At 38.7% G+C, this 18,842-nt stretch overlaps 1 protein-coding gene across 1 annotated transcript; it reads right to left on the bottom strand.

The window, feature by feature from the left end:
- Positions 1-391: 391 nt before the first annotated feature.
- Positions 392-14,516, bottom strand: LOC121413531 (metabotropic glutamate receptor 3-like). The gene is made up of 4 exons (XM_041606373.1): positions 13,389-14,516; positions 12,823-13,063; positions 2,951-4,119; positions 392-2,003 (listed from the first exon to the last, which is right to left on the bottom strand). Exons 1-4 carry the CDS (start codon positions 14,187-14,189, stop codon positions 1,380-1,382), a joined length of 2,835 nt encoding a protein of 944 aa, XP_041462307.1. The 5' UTR covers positions 14,190-14,516; the 3' UTR covers positions 392-1,379.
- Between the last annotated feature and the right edge of the window lie 4,326 nt (positions 14,517-18,842).

Below are 18,842 nucleotides of genomic sequence, written 5' to 3'. Positions count from 1 at the left end.
CTATATATGTCCACACCAGAGAAGTGTTAAACAACACCAGTTTTGTTTTGGTCTAATACCAGATCGGTGTTCTTACAACACCAATTAGTATCAAAACAGCATCGGTTTGATTCCAAACTGGTGTTGTTTCAATACTTCTCTGGTGTGGACTTATATAGATTCCGGGCTGGTGTTAAATCAACACCGGAGTTTTTGCAGTGTAGTGTATGAAAGCCGTTTAAACAATAATTTTGATTCTTGATACCAATAGATAATATTGTTTTGTTAATGACTGACAATTCTTAATATCAAGAAATATGGTTATAATTATTACAAAGCTCGTTAAACAGCTTGCCACATACGTATACACACGCTTGCTAAACACTCGGGCGAGACAGCACCTTGAGTCATATTTCATTTACCATAATGGACCCTACTAATCATACAGCAAAAAAGATTAAACGTGATATTCTATTCAGTTTCTTTTTTATCACTGATCTCTACACTATTCAGAATTCAGTGGTTCTTATTCATGTCCAAGACACCCAATGTCACAAAGAAGCATATTTCACCATAACAAAACGTAGTAGGAAAGTTGGAAGGGGCACCATGCCCTAATCATTTCATGCATAAGTAATTGTTTAAAGTCAGTGATACTGACCACATCTACATGTTTCTGTATACGCCTACGTTTTTTTTCTATATTTACCTGCTTTCTCTTCGATTACCCTGCTATAGACGACCTCTACCAAGGAAGTGAAATAGATCAATGAATCCCCAAAACGAACAAAATGATCAATGCACATTCACCATATCGTTCTTGATGGGCATATATCGTTGTGATACTGTGTATATAAGGAAAATATCTCTTCTGGCAATTCATTCGAATTCGTCACTGACGAAGCTGTGCCTGTCATGGTAGGATAAACAACCCGGTAAAGATACGATCTTGCATGGAAATTCAAGTTTAATTGCTAATCAATAACACTACATAGATATTGCACGCCAATGGGTCAATCAAATTTCAAACATTATAAATTATTACTTAATTATGTAACGGTATTACGAACTTGAGATCGTTTCAATGTTCTCGAATCGTCACACACAAATTCATGAACTTATGATATAGGAGACATTATTGCTAGTGGTTGAAATACATGTAGAAGTAGTTAGTATACGTGGTACAGGGGGATCAAAGTAATACAATTCACCAATTGAATATAGCTCCACCTTGCGATGAGAATGAGAAGGCAGGTACTGCAATGATAATTTATGTTTTTCCGAACCAATAAAAGTTTATTTGCATCTTCAGACACATTTCAAACCGATAATTTATCAGGTTCCTCGAAGCTATGTTGTATTAACCAACCAAAGAACGTATTTTGTAAATACCCTTCATTCTATAGTCTGGTATTTTCGGTTTCTTCATTGATGTCTCCGATAGTTGGCCGGATATCGCTGAAAGTAACCTCTTTCGGTTCGCTAGATTTCGTCCTTGGCCTCCGAACCAGATTAGTCGTGCTCACGTGACTCTCCGCGCTGCTGCTCGTAGTACGCGTACGCGCACGGTCCTTGTATATCCCCAACGCGCTCGGTGCTAGTGCACTCCCGATCAGTTTAGGAACTTCCGGTGTAATGCAGATCACAGCGTACAACTTGATGACGAAGAGACATACAAGGACGAGAATAGCGTTTAAGCTCGTCAGGATATCGGAATACAAACTACTTTCGAATTCCAGGTTGGCAGTGACGTAGGGGACGCTGAATGCGCCAATGAGGATGCAACTTCCGAACGACGAGAATGCAATGAAGCGAGCTTCGTGATAGTTGTCGGGAAGATGGCGACCAAGGATGGTGAAGATGCAGCAGATGATGAGAAAGGGGAAGTTATAGATGATAGTTGAGAGAGGTTCCGGCCAAAAGACATCGCACCACATCTGGATCTTGAGCTCACCGTTTTGTTCGTAGGAAACTGGAACGACCTTGCTTGGATACAAAAGGAGCCATGTTGTTTCTATTGCTAGCTGCAATGAAAAACATTAGAGATCACACACATTACAGATACCAATCGGAAAGCCCATTATGGCGATTTCCCTTTCATGAAGGTAATAACAAATTTGGCTCCTTTGGGTGGTCTTATAGATTCTTTACAACCAGACTGTATTCAGGTTCATATTGCCAATTGTTGCTATTTCAGGAAGGACTATGGAACATTGTTTCGCAGTCTTAATACCGGGCATTCAGGGAAGCGTTTCATGAACATGATGAAAGGCATTGTCGGACTTTTTTTTCGACAGTTACTGTGGAAACAGTGACTCTCAGTCAGTCATTATCAAGGAAAGTTGTCAGACCTGACAATTTGTCGGACGAAAATTTTGATGAAACGCTCCCCAGAATACCGTTTCAGAATAGACTAGAGGGCTAAAGTCAGGGCCCCGGGGTGATGATGTAAAATTTGACAAGCAAAAAAGAGAGGATTTCTCTACAAAAGGAACTTCATTTTGCTCCCGAGAAACTTATCAAGAAAAAACGGGTTATACAAAAGGTAGGTCATTTGGTTACATTTATCCATTAATTGTCACACCTTCCAGATTTTCAGGGGGTGCGGCCTATGGAAAATAATACACGCAACACTCCCAGGAAAATCTCGGGAGTGCTTCAGACCCACAGCACCCCACCTTCCCAGACCCATGGCTAAAGCCATATTTCCCATTCTCTGCCACCCCATTCAATGGATTATTATGAATCAATTGATTATCTGTTCAAATAGTCGTTGTCTGTAGTGGGACATTTTGATACCCACATGATTCGACCACTGGTATAATCTGCAACGTGTGTTTAAGCATTTTTAAATGCTTTCCTATTTTTGTTCACCTTGAAAACAATTTGAATTTATGTAAAAACTTTCTTGTAAATAATTTATTCTCGTCCTTCCCCATCAATCCATAGAGGAACATTCAAGTCTATTTACCTGGATCAGGACTGCTAGGACAAACAATGTGAATTGACCACAAAGGCTCAGCAAGTGAGCATTTTCTTGTGAGTCAGTGGCCTTTGCCTTCTTGAAGATTCGGTAGAGTCGTACACATTTGATTGCAAGGGGCACGTAAATGATGGTGTAGGTGACGGATCCCGCGATTCTGGTAAAGGTACAGATGATCCTGGAAGGAGGCAGCACGGCCATAAGTCCGACGGTGAAACCGGTAACCGTACCAAACAAGGTTAGTAAATGAAGAACTGGATCGGAACCTCTGAGTAGTGTGTCATTGATGTTATAGACATACAGAAGAAATATAATAAGAGCAGTCAGGAGACCAAGACCAGAAAGGCCCACTAGGAAAGGACCAAGCCAGCTGTGGAAGACCAGAGGGACAGGCTCAACGGTCATACAGGTGGTATAATCTGTGGACGGGTCGGGGAGGGCGTCTGCTGGACATGCCACACATTCAGACTCGGTGGCACCGATCTCGTTCAGCTCACATTGACGGCAGTTCCAGCAGCATGTGGCAGTATCCGGGATGCGATCCTTTACCTGCCGACTTTCACACTCCTCGCTGCAGATAGATTTTGGCGGGGTAGTGGTGTTCCAACCAACATCTGTATAGAACCATACATCCCATTCATGCAACTCCAGACGAGCGTCCCGCGTCGGACCATCTTTCCAAAACCCCACCCTTTCTGCTTCCAGGATAACACCATCTGCACCTAGGCGATAGTTCTCAATGGCGTACCTTCCCTCCCCATCGCCATACTGATTAAAACTGAAATTCCCATTGGCCAAGCTCTCAAAGGCCGTTGCAAACAGGTAAGGGGCAAAGTGTTTGCCATCGGTCCCAAGACGAATGACGCAAGCGGTTACGTCAGTCTCCTCCATGCATTCCTCATTCATCATGGCGTCCAGGGCATAGGCGTAGGCAAAGACAGCATCCATGACAAGGGTCTCAAAGCTTGGAAGACGACTGTTAAGCCACCGACCTTGACATTGGGACTGCGTTGCTTCATTTTCATCCAGTGGACAGTCAACATACCTCCTGAAGAACTCGTCAACCCATGGATCATCACTCGTTTCTGGGTTGATTTGAGAGAACGTGTCGTCAAAAGCTGTGAGGCTTCTTGAGTATGGGACAGTGGCCATCATTCCTGGAAAAATGGAGAATAAAGAAAAACCTGTGTCATAAGAATCATACCTTGGCCCTATTGTACATTATCATTATCATCTGGGAAATTAGTAGTACTATTTACCAGCCAATGGTAAGTTTCATGGAAAACTTAGTTTTGATAGGTTATTTTCTCAGTTACCATTTGAACCTCTAAGTTCTTACATGGTATGAAATATGCACTAAAGGACAGGGACAACTGTACTTGTGTGAGGAAGAGTAATTTCTTTTTCTTAATGCAACTCTCAATCGCCCCATATAGTATGAATTTCAAGTAAAAAAATAGATCTGTACGTTTTTTCCTGTTTGTTGAAACCATGGACCTACTAGGTCCATGTTGAAACTTAACATTTTGAACCCAAGTACAGCACAGTATATTATTAATTGATTTTTTTTTCTTGCTCACCGATCAGCAAGCTATGGAGGAGTGGTATGATCCCCTTTGCCCCCCCCCCCCTCGACACGCCACATTATTGAATCAATTTTTGATTTTTTTTAAATTTCATTTCCAATCGCTGCAGAATTGCAAATGGTATGATGCTCGAAAGTGGATGTACTTAGTCATGATCATGGGTCCTTGAAACATAATATTTTATGACTACCCATTGTAAAACACGATACATAATTTGCTTTTCAATTTCCTTCCCGTAGAAATGTGTCATTTAATGTGTTTTAATCTATTTCCCATTTCCTTTATTGGAAAGTTGTTTGAAGCGTAGGTTTGAAATGGGGCTTTTGTCTGATTATTTCGCAAATGGATTTCTACCCGCCATGATATAATGGATTGAATAGTAAAATTTATAAAAAGCTGTAGACGAGCAAAGGAAGTAAGAAACCACTGTCCTTTTTTAAATACCAAAAAAAATCATATTGTGCGAAACACTTCGACTACATTATGTTCAGAAAATAATGTAAAATTTCACTATTTTTCCTTCCCTTCTTCCTTCCGTCTAGTCTTTTATTTTCTTCTTGGTCTCGATTTTTTTTGGGAGCATGGTCTATTTTGTCTGATACACACTCGATGCCAGCGTTTGGTGCAATTTAATACATCGAATCATTTGTCATTTATTCAGACCATCTTACTTTTAGAAGAAATATTAGTTACCCAAGGTGCGCATTATCAAACCAAGAAGGTCTAATTGCCTTTAGAATAGTTTAGACCAATATAACAAGCTAAAGTTGTGTGAGATGCTATGATCCTAAGAATATTAGCTGGCACTGATCGCTTTATTTTACAGAATTATTTTTTTTACATCGTGTATATAATATATAGGAATGAATCATATTTTTGCTAGTATTAATCTACTACAAAAAGGGTGTAGTACATCTGGGCCGGTGGGCCCTGTAGTACAAAGATTGATCCGATCAATCGCAACTATGGACGGCCAGCAACGTCAACATCTATTATGCATGTTTGTTCACAATATTTTCTAGCTGTGATGTATATTCACGCATTCATTGTTTTCTTGAAAATTCACTGCGCTTCTCTTTGCATAAAAAGGACATTGTGCAAATTTATCGTAGAAAAAATTATGACACTGATGGATTTCCATAGAGTTACGATTGATTGGATCAATTGTAACTATTTGTACGACAGGGCCCAGGGCCTCGTCTTGCAAAGAGTTACGATTGATGATGATCCGATTAACCTCAAGTATATCATGGAAATCCATCAATGTCATTTTTTTTTCTTTAGGTAATTTGCACAATGTCCTTCGAAAACAAAGAGAAACATACTAAATTGTCAAGAAAACAATGAATGTATTATTAATATACATCATTAACTAGAAAATATTTTGAACAACATGTATCTTAGATGTTGACGTTGCTGGCTTTCCATAGTTATAGTTGATTGGATCAATCGTAACTCTTTGTAAGACGAGGCCCTGATGCCTTCACGAATGACAGGCATTCAATCATTCCAATTACCTTGGGTTTGAAAAATACATCAAAGAGAACACGTGTAACAGGCAAATACAATGATGACACCTTTGGTGTCGAGCTAACTAATTACTAGACATCGCGAGAGTAAAATGATTGATGAAGTTCTAAAATGTACATCGATAGAATATAGGTGTCATTTTAACACCATTTTTCATGCAGTGTGATATCTGAAAATATGAAAAAGAGCCATCGTTGTGAGGGGCTTTACTTGACGATAAAATAATTGAAATTAAATGAAAAAGGACAAAATAATGATTTCAAATTAGTCGTGTTAGTATCTTAACTAGAATTTGATTGGAGGCCTTGCATCTGAGTGGATATTACCTTCCAAAATCATTATGGTTATATAATTTCGATCGGCGTTTGATTAAAATTTTGCTACATCTGAATATACCGCCCTTCGGCTCGGCGGAGATGCACTGAAAGCGAATTTCATGTACAGTGTGTGTGTGATTACTTCTCTTCATAATTTTATTCATTGCCAATCGAGGCAAAGGCACTCTCAACTCTATATCAAATAAATATTTTGTTTGATGTTTCAATAGCCTGTGCTGTTGAATTATCAATCGTAGAATAGGCTCAGCGAATATTCTGATCCTTTTAGGTAAAATGCTATTACTCATTTCAGATAGAAAGTGACGCAGTGAACTGTTTGTCTGTCTGTTGTTTCTTGGAAGTGAAGTTAGACATGGAATTATTTGACAAAAACAAAAGATAATGTTTAAATCCTTGGGGTATTGTATAGCGAAGAAAGCGAAATGAGGAAGAATTTCGAGAATGATAATGAATGCTGTCAATGTACTCTGTACACGAAAAAACAGATAAAAACGTTAATGATTTGACACGTAAGTCAGATCTACCACGCATAAAGTAAAATATGGTAGGCCTACAAATGGTGAATTAAAATGATAAAAGTTAAACATAAATTGAGATTTTTTTTATTTACCTAATTTATTTATTTATTATGTATGTTTAGGGGGCTCCATTCCAATGCTCCCTTCCGTACGCCAATGATTTGGAGTAATACTAAACATATCTGATCAAAAGTGTAATAACGTTCATGATGATGAGGATGATGGTGGTGGTGGTGGTCAGGCGCGTACGCAGGATTTTTGAAAGGGGGGTTTTCGAGCTGATTTTTTTTTTAAATCTCCCGCCCAGTCTCTAAAAAGTGATGAGCGGGGGGGGGGGGGGGAGGTGATGATTTTTTTTTCTTTTTTTTCAGCGCTGCAAATAAGACAATAACATTTAAGTGGGGATGGGTATGTAACAGTGCGGTCATGACCCGCGAGCGAGCAGAAATGTTCTCGTTTTTGCGTTGAAAACATAACCTTTTTGTCAATAGTTTGTTGGTATCATAGTCGATGCTACATGTCCTTCGGATCGTAGCACTCATGATATGGCCAACCGCGTAGCCAGGATTTCATTTTGGAGGGGGCGGTAAATGCACGCGAAGCGTGCCAACACTTACAGAGCGGTGTGGGTGCAGGGAGGGGGAGTTTCCCCCTCCCGCGCGAAGCGCGAAGCTTTTAGTGTTTCATAAATTAAAATGAAAAGGAGCCGTTTCTCTTGTCTCTAGTACCTCCTATTCGGTTGACTATATTGCGATTTTGAACCTTGTTTTCAAAAGTGATTGTAAACGCACAAAAGAGGTATACAATGGAGGAAATTAAATGATAATAACTCCGCGCGAAGCGCGGAAGCTAAAGTGATTTATCAATTTTTCTTGCCATAAAAGGGTCCCGAGAAAAGGGTATTTTCATGATATATTGAAACTTTCTTTGGAAAGATCAGATTTGATTACAAACAATTTAGCATCAGTGCATATTTTTAACTCGCAAAACAGAGGAGAAGATTGGTAGAGGAAGATATTCCTCCCCGCGATGAGCAATGAAACTCTGAAATTTCAAAGGGCGGACGTTTCATCAAATGTAGATATCTCTAATACCCAATCGTCTCTAATTCAATTGATTTTCTGAGATTATAGAACTTCATTACCAGGAAAATAGTGCGCATAAAGTTGAAACTTCTGTGATTTATTGAAATTATCTATCTATATAATAAAGGATGATTAATTTTTTTGACTTATCCTGAAGCGCTTCATTTTTAATATAAAGAAACTTAAGTGTCATTCAAAATTTCAAACTGAGGGCGCAAAACAGGACAGGAGATGAATGTATACAGGGAAATGACATGAAGTTTAATACAATTTGATAAAAAAATATTGTACTTTTTTATTTAATACGACACGAATTCCATACCTTTCTCTTTTTAAATTAGGAACCTGTTTGCCCCCAAATTATGGTTGTTTATAGTAATGAGCTGAAAAGCGGGAGAAGCTGACTTTATGGAGGTGACGGCAGAAACTGATATAAAGATTTTACCCGCTCGGAGCCGACCAGACCAGAAGTTGCGCGATCAATTGAAAAAAAAAGATAACTTCATACATTTACTTCGGCCTAACCTTACTCAAATTCATGCCCTAATGTATACAATTTTAACTTTAACTGGCAAGAAGCACATAGCTGAGGTGGAAAAACAGGGTTAGAGAAAAGGTGGGGGAACAATGGAGAACTTCAATATTGTCATTTAACCGCGCGCAGCGCGGAAGCAAAATTCATATATGAATTTAAAGCAAGAAGAGTGAAGGAGTTTCTCTTTTGAGAAAAAATAAAGAATAGAAAAAACACAAAGCTACCTTTCTTCCCTTTTCCTTTTCTCCTCTCCTTTTTTCCCTTCTTTTTTTTTCTTTTTGGGGACGTTTTGGGGGGGCGACCGCCCCCCCCGGCTACGCGCCTGGATATGGCCTTGATCAGAACACTAGAAACTTGAGAAATGTCATGAATAATTACGAGCGAGCGGAGCAAGCGAGCCGAAATGTTTGCGTTTTTCCGTCAAAACATACAATTCTTCTCAATAGCTTGTTGGTAATGATTACATATTAGTTGATGATACATGTCCTTCTGCTCGTAAGTCTCATGATATGGCCTTGATCAAGAGACTAGAAACTTAAGAAATTTCATAAATGATTACGAGCGAGCGGAGTGAGCGAGCCGAAATTTTCGCGTTTTCCCGTCAAAACATACATTTCTTCTCAATAGCTTGTTGGTAATGATTACATATTAGTTGATGATACATGTCCTTCTGCTCGTAAGTCTCATGATATGGCCTTGATCAAGAGACTAGAAACTTAAGAAATTTCATAAATGATTACGAGCGAGCGGAGTGAGCGAGCCGAAATTTTCGCGTTTTCCCGTCAAAACATATATTTCTTGTCAATAGTTTGTTAGTAAATCAAGTATTAGTCGATGCTACATGTCCTTCTATTCGTAACACTCATAATACGGCCTTGAACAGGAGACTAGATACTTATGGAATTTCATGAATTATTACGAGCGAGCGGAGCGAGCTAACCGACATTTTAGCGTTTTCCGTCATTTTGGTTTTCATATTGGTAAAACATATTTTGTAAGAAAACGTATGTCTTTGTCTTGGTTCACTTGTATTCATAAGTATACATCATGATAATCATGTATGGCCTTGTTAATGGCGATACCGTGATCATGTCGGCGACATGCGGAAATAAAAGATATAATAAAATGGAGCGAGCGAAGCGAGCGGAAATTTTTTCTGTGTTTTTCGTCGGAAACATGAGATTCTGTTCATTATTGCTGTCATATACATTATTGGGTAGGGGAACTGTCCGTAACCAGAGTTATCAGGCTCTTGCCCGATAACTCCTTGACCAGACCGACCTCTGGGGAGACAAGCAAAAAAAAAAAAAAAAAAAAGGAAACGAAACGAAACGAAACGAAAAGGGGGGGGGGGGTTGAACCCCCGAAACCCCCCCTTGCGTACGCGCCTGGTGGTGGTGATGTTGATAGTTTGATAAAGGAAACGATTGAGAAGATCTGTAATCTCATGCCGTTTGCTACGTGATATATCATTTCTTAGTATTCGACATTACTCAAACACCGTCCACCGGTATATATATGTTTGTTTTTCATATTACCTCTATTCTTGTAATTGAAAACCACAGCAAATCGTGACACCGCATATCACTTTGCAATTGCGCCCCATATCCTGCCGAATAAACGTGATCAGATATTCGCTCTATGCAAACAAGCTGTGCTCGGCAAAATAACTCATTTAATAATCCGTGCAATCTGTCTCATGTTCGTGCACTTTTCAATCGTATCTTTTTTTAAATGAAAAGTATTTACTTTTTAAGTGAAGAATGGTAAACTGGATGACAGAAATTATGTCAGCTCTGTTTAAAGGACAAGTCCACCCCAACAAAAACTTGATTTGAATAAAAAGAGAAAAATTCAACAAGCATAACACTGAAAATTTCATCAAAATCGGATGTAAAATAAGAAAGTTATGACATTTTAAAGTTTCGCTTCATTTCACAAAATAGTTATATGCACATCTCGGTCGGTATGCAAATGAGGGAACTGATGACATCACTCACTCACTATTTCTTTTGTATTTTATTATATGAAATATGAAATATTTTTATTTTCTCATCATTGTCATGTGAAATGATGTTTCATTCCTCTCTGAACACGTGGAATTCCATTATTTTAATATTTTGTGCTTCAGGCAAGGAGGTCCTAATCATCAAATTCGTAAAAATTGAAATATTGTATAATTCAAACAATAAAAAACAAAAGAAATAGTGAGTGAGTGACATCATCGACTCTCTCATTTGGATGTAACTGGCTCGTTCATATAACTATTTTGTTAAAAATAAGCGAAACTTTGAAATGACATAACTTTCTTATTTTACATCCGATTTTGATGAAATTTTCAGCATTGTGCTTGTCTGATTTTTCTCTATTGATTAAAATCCACATTTTTCTGAGGTGGACTTGACCTTTATTTTAAGGAACCAGCATAAATAAAGCAATAAAGATCTGCACGGAAAATGTGGCGGGAAAAAATACTTTCTCTTGCGCGGCATACTCGTGAAAATGATATTCCAAAGGCAATTATTTGAAGCGTAATGAAGATCGGCACAAATAGTTAATCGGTACTTAATACAGGCTACTGAATTCCTAGTTGCCATGGTAATGTAGTCATGCACGGTGATTTTAAAACAAGATTAATTTGCCGTAAATCATTGTTTTATTGTTCAGAAGGGGACGGGATGGAGGAAATGGGAAATCTATAATAAACCCTCTCTACCCCGACGGTCTTAAAAAAAAAACGGCCACCAACTTCTGCGCCATCTACTTTTCTTGATAAAAATTAAAATTTTGAAGTTGTAGTCCACACGTTGATTGACTTTGGTAAATATATTTGAAAGTGCAAGGATAAACACCTATTACAGGGCTACATTATGCCCTATTTTGAAGACTTTTTTCTGCTTATCGGAAAATTGTTGCCCCGATCATTTAGCAAATCCTGGATCCGCCCCTGGTTGGTACGCACGAGTTCGGACACTCAAGAAACCATGGCATGTTGCGTCCAGATTTAACGATGGCTGTTTGCGCACCTTTTAGCATGTTTGTCAAATCTGACGAAGGGAAGGTTAGGTAATGGGCACCAAACCTGTTTGGAATTTGATGTTATGCTTGTCCTCATCGTACAACATTTATTATGTATTATAAGATTTCACACCTTTTTGGCAAAGACCAAAGGGGGACATGATTTGTGCTGCATGGTTTCTTATTTCTTTTTGAAGTGGCTCTTTTAGGAAAATGAATAACCGAATTTTCGCATAATGGAATGTGAAAGGATTGATAGGAATGTTTAACATGTCATATTTTCCTTACATTTGTTATACTGCTGTATCAATAAGCTTGTAGAAATGTCACTGCAAAGATTATGTGCATGTATATTCCATTCAGGAATTAAATTTGAACGCCTATCACATTTTAATCGTGATCGTTGTAATCTTTGTGAATATCAAAACAGCAGATTAGTCCTTGATCGAGACAAACGACATAATAGGAAATTTTTCGTCAGTTCTGAAACTTCGGACAAAAATGCTCTTCCGGTTTACCAATTTTCGTCACAGATCTCCGAGCTGTTCTTTGTCATTTGACGAGCATTTTCAATACATTTTCTCTGTTACCAAAAATAACCCGTCAGAGACAATTCACTATCAAAGGAAATCGAAAGGAATTGACCTGCGTATCGATTTTGAATCTGTGCAACCCAGTCACAATGAAAATTCAGTATCCAACCAATCAGACAATGGTATTAAGTACTGTAAATTCTTTCTGTAGAGCTGTGACATGTTTGGTTAGAAGTTGAATTGCATTGAGCCTAGCTGATATCCCTTGCGATCAAATTATTACGAAACGCTACTTGCAGGGGCGGATCTAGCTTGTGCCAAGAAGGGGTTTGACAGAGAAATTTGATAAGCAAAAAAAAAGAGGGTTTCACTACCAACTGAAGGTCATGTAGGTATCAATAATTTTTTTACAACCGAAAAAAGGGTTCACTATAAAATGAAGGTAATTAGGGGTTGGCTCCAAAATGTACGTCAATACCTTTTTATTTTAAATTGGCAGTCCAAATTGGGGGAGAGGGTCAAACTTCCTACCCCCCCCCCTCCCCACCGTACATCCGCCGCTGACCTGTGTAAAAAATCTTAATCTGGCTTGATCATGTATATCAGTTCAGCAGTGTGAATCAACTAGGGTTGCAGATGTTGGTCATGAGCCAGTTAATCTTGTCGAGACCAAGATGGCTAACATTGCCTCCATGAATGATTGACGACGAAACTCACCTAGTGTTGCAGACTTCAATCCGGCTATGTCAAACGCATCGGCGCCGATGTTTCCTACGCCGTCACTGGCGATCCAGGTAAAGTGTCCAGGAGCTGATCCATTGATGGACGAGTTGAGGATCTTTACTGCACTTTGTGGATGGGTGAAGAGCACTACAGCCCTGGCCTTGTTGTAGGGGTACGCCATCATCTTAGCTAGGATCTTGTCGTACTCTACAGGGTCAGCAGTTTCGTCTAAAGACTTGTTAGGTGCGACAGAGAAAGTTGGAGAATGAAGTCAAGGGGTGAAAACACAACATAATGACGAGATTTTCTTGATTGGGTCTGTTGGGCCAACATTATTTTTGAAATCGTTAGCTAAATCTCCCCCGATTCGTTTCAATCAAAAGTTGCCCTGCTGATTTAAACCGCATATAAAAGACTTTATAAACAACCGATGAGCTGTTTACTCCAGCAGAAGAAACTTAAAGGCATTTGGTTAACTGATTTGTGAGAGACCTCAATGATTCCCAGAGATCTCAAATTTCTCAGGCGTAAAGAAATTAATTATTAAAGTCTACAATTACCTGATGGTATGCGATGCATATTCCAGCCTCTGCTGTCTGTACCAGGAATTCCGAGTAAGCATTTTGCCCGTATTCGTCATCAGAGTACAGGAAAGATACATAAGTCCAGTTAAAGTTGGTGAGAATGTCCACAATGACGCTGACCTGATAGCGATCGGGTGGGACTGTTCTTAAGAAATATGGATAGACTTGCTTGTCGCTCAATGAATCACTGGTAGAGAGATAGCTGATCTGCGGTGTGGCCTGTAGACCCAAGAGAGTCGCTGCCTGCATGCTGGACTCACTGCGTTCCGCACCCACGATGCCAATCAACGGGGTTCCTCTGCAGCACATCCCACCGCTGCCATTACTTTGGACAGTGGAGTGTCTCGTCGACCCGGAACAACTTCCTCCCGGTGACGACGTCCCCTTGACTCCCCTGTAGGTATCATTCACACAATTACAAATGACCCCGTTCCTGTCGGGGACAAAGTTCATCGATCTCCCGAGCGCGACGATGTCGTAGTAACACGTATCGTAGATCTGGAACCCGAGGGTGATGCCGGGTAGGATCGAACTGTCATTGTTGATGTACTCGATGGCGTAGACGAAGCCCTCGACGCGTTTCAGAGACTGGAACTCCCTGATTATAAGGCACGCCTTTGAATTTCTAGTGCTGTAGTGGAGTCCAAATAACCCACCGATGACGACGTCGCCGTCCCGTTGGTAAACGACCTCGGGCTCTGGGCCATCGGCATTTGCCAGAGTCCTCAATATGATCAAGACCAAACATATTCTAACTGTAATATATGTTTCTGCCATAATTACTAAAGTCTGATAGTTTCAAGGATGTTTATAGACCACATTCACGACTTTAAGTCGTGAAACCGTTGCTTAAAGTGTCAGGTGCATTCGATCAAAGTCTTCTACAACATGCCATTTAGGAAATAGTTCTTGTCTATCTCTGCATATCTGCATAATTGTGAATCATTCTTATCATCTTTTTTCCTCTCTCTCAAAGCTATCGAATATACAATTATGACAGGGGGAAGATACTTTCAGGTAATATTAAGATTGATGAAAATAATGATTTCCTTAGACTGAGCCAACCGGTGTGTTGGCTCAGTTGGTAGAGCGTCCGTCTCACAACCGGGAGGTCGGGGGTTCAAACCCGGCCGCGTCAGACCAAAAGACGTTAAATGATGGGAGTTGCTGCTACCCTGTTTGGCGTTCAACAATTAAAGGGATAGAGCCTCGTCGATCTGGCGCTGCACGGTGGCTGGCGGGCCCACGATCAATTGGGCAAAGCAAATTTTCGGAGCATTTCATTTCATGTCTATTTCGAACAATAAATTATGGATTTTCATTATTTTCATTTTCATTTCCTAAAGGGTTCGTAACGATCCATTACGAATCAACATTATTCGGAGACAAATGGAAGGTTCACATTCATCGTGTAAGTACAAAATGCTATTTGTTTTCGTCAATATTTCCAGGATTCCGACTCTTTTTTTTTCTTTTTTTTTAAGGATTCCGAATTCAAAAGGGGAGGATTATCTTCTGTTTAAACCTGTGAAACAAAGAAAGAAACGATATTTTCATGGTTATAAATGACTCAGAATTCGTCACCGTTGTCTTCGGTTCATGATAGTTTTGTCAAATCATTCATCTATATCATTTACCCATTTAATCCAGATTGTGTCGAGAAGAGTGCAAGGTTTTCATGAGTAAATAAACAAATATAAAGATCAAGTTTCCCGAAATGAAAATGTCTATATTTTCAACAAGTCTCGAACGAAATATTTGGTAAAATTAATTCTGCGTTCCAATGGGCGTAATGTGCCAAAATGTTAAGGGGCAGAAATGCTGTATATGGGGCAAGATTTCTAAAAGCTGCGAGCAAAGCGAGCGAAAAAAAAAACATTTTCATTTTTTATACAAACATCTTATATTGAGATTGACTTTGGCACATTATTCAGAAAATGGTGTCATATCTTTTCATTTTTCCTTTCCTTTTTTCGATCTTTTCTATTTCTTTTTTTCTCTTTTTCGTGAAACTCTTTTTAGGGTGAATGGTCCCAAGCCCCCCCCCCCCAGCAGTGTGCCAGTGCTGCGTTCGACAAACATCTGGAAAATAAAAATTTATCTCGTTTTAATTAATGTTCTTTGTTCATGAAGGAAAAAAGGGCAAGTAGGAAGGAAAGGGATAAAGGAGATGGATATATAAGTAAACAGCATACTTATATACATTTAATGCTTTTATAAAAAGTGGAAAACGGATTTGATTAATACGATTGTCTATTGTAGTTGTTTATAATAAACTTTCTACAAGAAAGGGAATGGAGAGAAGGTAAACGAAAAAGAAATTCAACGTTTGTCGGTATCGATATTCAATTCATTCAATTTCGTTTCCAAATCGTTACTAATCCCCCAAATGAGCTTACATGTCTCTCCATATTTTATTTGAGGGAATTATTAGGATACTAATTTTAAAGATAATCTTTGAAAATTGAGTTAACCATTTCAAGGAATATAATTACACTGTGATAAATATTCATGATATTCAAGCGACCACATGTTAGCGAGCGTGTGCGTGTGTGGAGGTGTATAGGTGTCAGGACGTTGATAGGTGTGTGCGTGCGTGTGGCGATGAAAGAGGGAGCACATCATTCATACTCGGCATCATACATACTCCAGTTGTCATGATTGTATGGATGATGATGATGATGATGTAGAGGATGAATAATGATAATAATAGCCAATTTTTATAAAGCGCTTAATTTTCCCAGAATGGCTCAAAGCGCGTTACAGCATTTTATTACCCCGGTCATTTGATTCATTTCAATCCCGCACGAAAAGTGCACAATTTCCACTCCCTGGGGAGCATTCCTTGCATTCATCGCAGCCTCATTATGGCGCTGGCAAAATCAAACATACAATATCTTTCGCATATACCGGGTACCCATTTAGCACCTGGGTCGAGAGTGGCAAAGTGTGGATTAACGCCTTGCCAAAGGACGCTAGACCGTGGTGAATGATGAGGAGAAGGAGAAGGATGATGATGATGATGATGACGATTAAGGTGATGGTATTGTTGGTGGTAGTGATGATGGTGGTGATAATGATGATGATGAGGATGATGATAATGATGATGATAACGATATTAAGATATTAAGGTGATGGTATTGAAGGTGGTTGTGATGATGATGATGATTATGATGATAATGTTGATTAAAGTGATGGTATTGATGGTGGTAGTGATGATGGTGGTGATAATGATGATGATGAGGATGATGATAATGATGATGATAACGATATTAAGATATTAAGGTGATGGTATTGAAGGTGGTTGTGATGATGATGATGATTATGATGATAATGTTGATTAAAGTGATGGTATTGAAGGTGGTTGTGATGATGATGATGATTATGATGATAATGATGATTAAGGTGATGGTATTGATGGTGGTAGTGATGATGATGATGATAATAATGATGATGATTAAGGTGATGGTATTGATGGTGGTAGTGATGATGACGATGAAGGTGATGGTATTGATGGTGATGATGATGATGATTAAGGTGATGGTATTGATGGTGATGATGATGATGATGATTATTATTAAGGTGATGGTATTCATGGTGGTAGTGATGATGGTGGTGATTAAGGTGATGGTATTGATGGTGCCAGTGATGATGATGATGATTAAGGTGTTGGTATTGATGGTGGTAGTGATGATGGTGAAGAAGTTCAAACTATAGCGGGGGAGGGATGAAGAGGAAAAGAATAAGAGGAGGGTAGGAGCAAAAGAGGAAGAAGAGAAAGCAGAATTCAAAAGGAGAACGGGGATGAGAAGAAGAAAAAACAGAAGAAGAAGAAAAGTTGAAAAAGAACGAAGAATAAAAAGAAAAGTAATGAAAAGAAATTGAAGAGAAGAAGAGAATGAATAGAAAGGATTTTATACAAGGAATAAAAATACGATGACAGATACGGATCTTTGAGGACTGAGAAAACATCTATCGCGATAGAATATTGTCGGATACCCATCCCGCTGTTCATATCAGGTAAATATTTGCAGCCCCTTCAACATGGTTAATGTACTCCTATCGCCGATCGGTATTTTTAGGCGCCCGTGATAACGCGTATTCAATATCTTGTCCAAATAACGTTCATAATTATTATTCATGACCAAGATGATGTCTTTAAAGGGAGCACTACATGTGTAAGATCATCTTTAATAATTGTACAAATTTTTAGGTGAAAGGGTGATCAAAATAAGATCTGATTGTGGCAAATGAACATGATAAAAGTAAGCGATATCTAGCGCTAAATATCGTTCATCTTGAATTGAATAGAAGAGGTACATCAAACACCACGTTCTAAATTCTGAAAAATAAGTTTAGACATTATTTTTTCTACTTGTCATATGAATTATTATTGTTGTGATACATATACGTGCAATTCAAGAGAGCCTGTATATGAAATGTCTATAGTCTCCACATATTCAAACACCATTACGCAAAGTACGAGTAACCCCTTTTAATCGGTGTTGCATTTCTAATACCTTCCCATTTGGAAGCGACAAATCGAATTTCCAATGTTAAAGCAAAATTCAATTATCTGTCTTCTCACCCCACAGCCTCCTCACTATTGTATTTTCCATTTCATTCCTATTCGATATTTCTGAAGCACATTTTTTATGCGGTGAGACATTCGAGCAGAAGTATAGGGTATAATTGGTTTATGTAAAATACACTCATAATCATAATGTCAACTTTCATTCAACATCAATGTTATGAATTACATAGGCGTACATAATCGTGACTACGGTTATTTGATATGGAGCTGAGGGGGGGGGGGGCTTAATAATATATTTTGCTTTGTTACTTTCCGAATAATATTCTGTACTTTCTGAATATTCATTAACATATCCAGTGTATGCCTATATTTTCATTATTATTGTTTTCTCTCACTCACCGTGCCCATTCCGTATGTCAAGAACCGTGCCTGAGAGTGAGTGTGTGGGAGAGGGTTCCTTTCATAAATACAATGTCTGTCAATTCTGATGTTTTTAAATAAAGAAAAACCGATTTTATATATACATATATATAATTTATTCCCCCCAAAACAAATTGCGTCTATATGGTCAAAAATCATGAAAACATCAACATGTACCCCATAATTTTTCACCCCCCTCGAAAAAACGACCATTATGATTATGAGCTTTGCACTGTAATCCCATGTACTTATTTTGTTAATGGGATTGAAAATACATTACATAAAATAAAAATGATTAATTGCGATTTTCATGTTTATGCCTATAATAGAACAGCCTTCAAAATAATTGCATCCTCACTCAGTATAGCCAAATTTGCATTCTGACACTGTTACATGTAGTTACGTGGAATCTAGTTGTAATAATTCTGTCAGTATTGTAAAAGGCTTTTCTTGTTGGCATAATATGCATTCTGTTT

The sequence above is a fragment of the Lytechinus variegatus genome, chromosome 4, assembly GCF_018143015.1.
Source record: "Lytechinus variegatus isolate NC3 chromosome 4, Lvar_3.0, whole genome shotgun sequence".
Classification (NCBI taxonomy): domain Eukaryota; kingdom Metazoa; phylum Echinodermata; class Echinoidea; order Temnopleuroida; family Toxopneustidae; genus Lytechinus; species Lytechinus variegatus.
The sequence above is the reverse complement of the archived record's forward strand: the minus strand, read 5'-3'. Positions and strand labels throughout refer to the sequence as shown.

Coding starts and splice junctions, on each gene's coding strand:
- LOC121413531 (XM_041606373.1), bottom strand. CDS start 14,189: ATGGCAGAAACATATATTACAGTTAGAATATGTTTGGTCTTGATCATA. Junction 13,064..13,388: donor TATGCATCGCATACCATCAG/GTAATTGTAGAC, acceptor GCACCTAACAAG/TCTTTAGACGAAACTGCTGA. Junction 4,120..12,822: donor ATTGAAGTCTGCAACACTAG/GTGAGTTTCGTC, acceptor CCATTTTTCCAG/GAATGATGGCCACTGTCCCA.